The following is a 6023-nucleotide window of genomic DNA, read 5'->3' as shown; positions in this document are numbered from 1 at the left end:
AAAAGACACGATTTCGAGCGTGGCCGTTTTCGTGCGGGTGACACGTAAAAGCACCCACTACATTCTCTGAGTGGTTGGCGTTAGGAAGGGCATCCAGCTGTAGAAACTCTGCCAAATTAGATTGGAGCCTGGTGTAGCCATCTGGTTGCACCAGTCCTCAGTCAAATCGTCCAACCCATGCTAGCATGGAAGGCGGACGTTAAACGATGATAATGATGATGATGATACATACATACAACGGGCTTCTTTCAGTTTCCATCTACCAGATCCACTCACAAGGCTTTGGTCAGCCTGAGACTATAGTAGAAGATACTTGCCCAATGTGTCACACAGTGGGACTGAACTGTTAAACTATGTGATTGGGAAGCAAGCTTCTTACCACACAGCCACACCTGCACCTATGTCTGCCAATCTGTTTTTTTTTCTATCTTATTCTGTCTCCTCTTCTCTCATTACTTATGATTACATTCAACACAATTCATAAGAATTATTATTTACACCCACCTACATCTATATAACTAAACAGCTACATGTTTACAAATAGCACTATACAGATCAAACAAAAAAGCACTTTAAGTTGTTGAGATGCATGAAGCTGAGTCATGTAATATATTGTTAGAAACTCATACAATGCCATGCAATATTATCATGTAACAATAAAAACAATAATAATAATCTTAGATAAAGCAGAAAGTAAAATGTGTTTGCCTACCTCTCAGGGACTGCACATGTTTGGATCACTATTAAAGCACACCCTTCATGATAAGGACCACATGCAAGTATATTGGAAATACCTAATAAAGAAGATAGATACCAGATCAGTTGTCACCTGGTAAAAAATGGATTGCATCTCTCAAAGTCAAACCAATCTGGAGTTGAAAAGTGTTATGATGGTTTGATCCCTTCCCAAAACACTGGCATGAAGGCTCCCATTCACAGGATAACTCTGAAGGCTCTTCATCTGGTACTACTAAAACCAGAGTAAAATGGACTAGGGAAAAAAACAAGGATGATCTAGAGGCCTATTATACTGCAATGTACTTTCCCACAAGTGAATCAAATATAGAATATGCATCTTTAAACTGGAGGGAGAAAAACCCTACCAATAGACCAATCAGAGTAATGAATTAGCTAATGTTCACATCACAAAGGAAAAATTGTTGACTGACCTGGATATCCATCAGATTGAGTTACATATACAGACCAATAGTTATACAAATACGAATGCAAATAATGATACAAAACATCTCTCCACTATGGAAGTAGAATCTTGTATAACAAATATCCAAAATAACATACTCAATGAAATTGCCTCTGACGTTGATGTAATTGTGAGTGGTTGCGGTAGAAGTGGAAACAGACACTGAACCTGACAATCTAAAAACAAATATTCTATCAGAGTGGCTGAAAGTCAAACACATCAAACTGAGATATCACAATGATCTTCTCAAAGTGATAGATTAATAGGCAAGGTAAATGCAGTCGTAAGATTCACCTTGAATTAGAATAAATCAGATCTCACCTTGCAGTATAACCTATTTTATAACACAGTTTCCATGAACACTGCACTGTGTGGTGTTTAAGGGAAGAGAAAGATTCAGCATATAAACAGGAAATGAGCATGACAAGAAAGCATTAGAAATAAGATTAGTGTACTCAAATCTGATTTTGAAATACTCAAGATCATGAAGAGTCAAATAAATGTCAAGATATCAAAAATAAAGAAGCTGAAAGGAAATATGCAAAATCAATAAAGCAATTATTTGCTCGACTTTGCTTTTCATCCTTTTGGGATCAATAAGCACCAGTTGAGTACTGGATTCAATGTAATCGATTTACACCCTTCCCCTAAATTGCTGGCCTTGTACCAAAATTTGAAATTATTATTATCATTATTGTTATTTTTATTAAGGCAGCGAGCTGGTAGAATTGTTAGCATGCCAGATGAAATGCTTTGTGATATTTCACTCACCTTTATGTTCTGAGTTCAAATTCCACCGAGATTGACTTTGCCTTTCATCCTTTTGGGGTCAATAAAGTAAGTACCAGTTGAGTAATGGGGTCGATGTAATTGAATTTCCCCCTTCACCAAATTTCAAGCCTTGTGCCTATAGTAGAAAGGATTATTATTATTAAGGTGGTGAGCTGGCAGAAACATTACTGCTCTTGATAAAATGCTTAGTGGCATTTCTGAGTTCCAGTTTTGACTAGGCTGATTTTGACCTTCATCATTTTGGAGGTCAATGAAATAAGTACCAGTAGAGCACAGAAGTCAATGTAATTGTCCAGCCCCTCTCCCAAAATTTAAGGCTTTGTGCTTATAGTAGAAAGGGTTATTATTGTTGTTGTTGTTATCAAAGTAGTGAGCTGGTAGAATTGTTAGCACACTGGACAAAATGCTTAGTGGCAATTTGTCTGTCTTTACTTTCTGGGTTAATTCTGTTGAGATCGATTTTGCTTTTCATCCTTTCAGGGTTGATGAAATAAGTACCAGATGAGCTCTGGGATCAATGTAATCAGCTAGCTCCTTACCTGCCAAATTTGGACAAAGGATTATTATTATGATTTATACAAAAATAGAAACCTTGTTGCTTAAATATTTTAAATGCTATATTTTAATTGACCAAAAATATAAATTTCCCCAGGAAAACCCCAACTCGCAGCCATACGTGCCTAAATTTCCCAAACCAACAGAAGGTGCCTATTCACGGATACACCAAATGCCCTTTCCAAAGCTAGATGGTTCCATCATTCTGAATATAATTCAAGAAGGAGTGGCTAAGCACAATCTTAATAACAAGTAAGTAATATTTTTTTCTATTCCAACTAATTTATAAAATCAAACCAATTACAAAGACTTCAGTCATCTTTTATATTTTATTAGCGTTTTGGAAAAAAAAAAAAAAAAATCTACTCTTAAGAAGGTGAAATAACAAGACATGTAGATATATTGATGTTTGTCATCTCACTAAGCTTTTTTAACTTTCTGCAAGGTTGAGCAATGCGCATAGCCTATGAACAGGCTCTCACAGACTGGTGATGTCAGTGTCATTAATGTTTCTGCTGAACCATTGATATGAGTGCTATTTGTGTTTGCTTGCAATTGAGAGAGATAATATTAGCATGGCCCTTATTATTGGAAGGTACTTTTGAGATCCTTGTATAGTGTTACAGTCTCTCTTTTATGTGTGTGTGCGTACATATTTTTAATTATTTTTAGAAATTGTTTTTGTTAAATGTTTGCTTTGTAGTATCTAGTTTAACATATTTCCTCCTAACAAATAATTTTATTTCTTTAATGAATTCCAGTTTTTTTTCTTTTGTATTGTCACTGAGCATGTCTAACCTATTTACTAATACTTTACCATTTCTTACATACTTTTATTTCTATAATGTCTTCATACCAACCTACTAGTTTCACAGGATCAAAGGTGCAGAGTAATGGAAGTTATTCATTCCATTCGCCATCCACTTCAATAAACCTAGAAATGTAGAAAGTATTGTCATTTTGATTGATATCCTCCAATATATGACTTGTTGGAAAGACAAATGGTAAAATTGTCCTTGGTGGGATTTGAACTACCACAATTAACTTTATTGAGTCTGTTAATCCAACAAAACAGATAACATTGCTAAACATGATAACTAGTTTTCCTCCATTTTCTCAGTTATTTCTTGGGTAATTTAAGGGACATTTTTAATAATTTCTTAAACTATCACCTGATAGTATATGATGTTCAGAGATACACTGTTAAGGGAGCTCAGAGTGATTGCTTTTGTAGATTTAACCCATAACCTAATAATATAATTAATGTCAAGGGAATTCTTAATGAATTAATTCATAATAACAGTAATGATGATCATTAGATTAAGCTTCATTAATTCTAATTTTCTAATTTAGGAAGTGTTTTTTTTAATTACTCTGACAGTCCCAACATCTTTCTTTCCCCTAACCATTCCTGTTGATGAAATCTTTTGTTCCCATACTCCCATTATTTAGTGATTGGTTATGTGAAATATGTTTTGGTAATTTATATGCTATTTCTGTTTTGCATTCTAGAAATGCTGCTAATTCCACAATTTTGTATACTATATCTACACAGATTTGGCATTTTAAAGTAATCTTCTTTGCTGAGATTACACTAGCTATCACCTGTGAATGAGTTTGGCTTGATAACTATTACCATGCTTTTGCTAATTGTTTTAGAGGTTTATTTAGTCATGAATAGATAAAGACAGATATCCTCTCAACACCTCTATCCTTTGAGCCAGTGGGATCATCTAGGATCTACAGCTGGAGAGCAAGAGAGCTTCACTAGTTGGCTTTTCAGTTGAGTAAAATGAAGAAATGTAAAATGAAGTACCTTACTTAAGGAGACAACATGCCACCTGATCCAAGAATTGAACCCATGGCATTATGATCATGAACAGAACACCTTAACCACTTGACAGCTATTGTGGCAAGAGTCATTGGCACTACTGGGGGATTGGAAGAATGCACTAGCCAAACTCTTATAAAGAGTAGCATATTGGTTGAGACAAGGTGTAAGTAGAGGTCATTGAGTCAGTGTGTTAGTTCTCCATTGAACTTGCACCGGACCCGGTGTGTTAGTGTAAACTGAACTTGCACTGAACCCATAGTTTGTCATAATGGTAGTTGTTTGAATTACTGTGTGTTGGTCCCATCACTAGAATGTGATAGGGGTTTTATTCTCCTGCACACGATATATTGGATGCAACTGTGCAGTGTTAACTAACTACAGGAGAGGTATTTTTGAAGTTAAAAAATTGCACTAAAGTCCGTTCAAGCAAACTAACAAGAGTGCTTAGTACAACAAAAACAAGAGTGCCGTGTGCAACGAACAATACTACCTAAGAGCCAAGCAACAATCAAGATATAAAAGTGGCAACAAGATATTCAAGGCTTGCATCAGATGTTAAAATTTTTTTTTGGTACAAAATCAAAGAAAAAAATCTTTAACATGGAAGACTTATTGGTTTGCATGGTGCAGTTGCAACAGCAGCTACAACAGCAACAACAACAATACCAACAGTTACTGGAAGTAATGTTGAAGAAATTTGAAAATACTTCAGGTTTGTTCTCATCAGACAGTGTGACTAACTCATTTGGAGAATTTATCTATAACCCAGAAGGTACTACTTATTCTGCTTATTTTAGAAGATACAAAGAAATCTTCAAAGATGAATGTAAAAATTGGAATGATGATAAGGTGCTGAACACAAAAAATACTATAATCATATTTTGCCGAAGAAACCAGGTGAGATTTGTTTCAATGAAACAATTAATTTGTTATTGAAAATTTTCAGTGAAAGAACTTACCTATTCAATATTCATTGGCAGTGTTTAAATTTAATTAAAAAATATGATGAAGATTTCATCACTTATGCTGGGGTTGTTAACAGAGAGTGTGAAAAATTCAAATTAAATGAATTAACCCTGGATTTATTCAAATGTCTAATTTTTGTTCAAAGGTTAAATGCAAGAAAAGATGCTGATTTATGTTCCCGTATATTAGCAGAATTAGAACAGGCCCAAAAATTAACTCTACAGGCTGTGGCTGAAGAATGCCAGAGGATTATAAATTTAAGATAACGTAGATAAAATATGAGGAAAAAGTTTGCTGTCAGATACATGTGTGTTAACCTGAAATGGATAAGAAAAAGGAAAAATGAACGTCAAGACCAAATCCATGTTATGGGTGTGAAGGTTTATATTTTAGAAGTAATTGTCCTTTTAAAAATCATAAAGTTTTGAGTGTGGAAAAATTGAACATAAAAGCTCATATTATATAGCGAAACAAAAGAAGGGGTCAAAAAAAAAAAAGAAAAGATGCTAGAAAGAATGTATTGTTAACAAAAATTCTAAGCGAGGCTCAGAAGAGAAAATTTGTGTCCATAAAAATGAATAATGTGAATATCATGTTACAGTTGGACACAAGCAGTGATATCATGATAATTAAGACAGATACATGGAGAAAAATAGGGAAATCTAGATTAAAGGA

At 34.5% G+C, this 6023-nt stretch overlaps 1 protein-coding gene across 13 annotated transcripts in view; it reads left to right on the top strand.

Moving 5' to 3' along the window:
• Positions 1-6023, top strand: part of LOC106871234 (myotubularin-related protein 13) — a 512098-nt gene that overhangs the window by 316880 nt on the left and 189195 nt on the right. For all 13 annotated transcript variants that reach the window (XM_052967747.1, XM_052967743.1, XM_052967750.1 and 10 more), the window contains exon 13: positions 2646-2800. In XM_052967747.1, coding sequence (XP_052823707.1) covers positions 2646-2800 — 155 coding nt within the window. The remainder of the gene's footprint in view (positions 1-2645; positions 2801-6023) is intronic.

Source organism: Octopus bimaculoides, chromosome 5 (genome assembly GCF_001194135.2).
Source record: "Octopus bimaculoides isolate UCB-OBI-ISO-001 chromosome 5, ASM119413v2, whole genome shotgun sequence".
NCBI classification, from domain to species: domain Eukaryota; kingdom Metazoa; phylum Mollusca; class Cephalopoda; order Octopoda; family Octopodidae; genus Octopus; species Octopus bimaculoides.
Note: the sequence above shows the minus strand (reverse complement) of the source record. Positions and strands in the feature narration are given on the sequence as shown.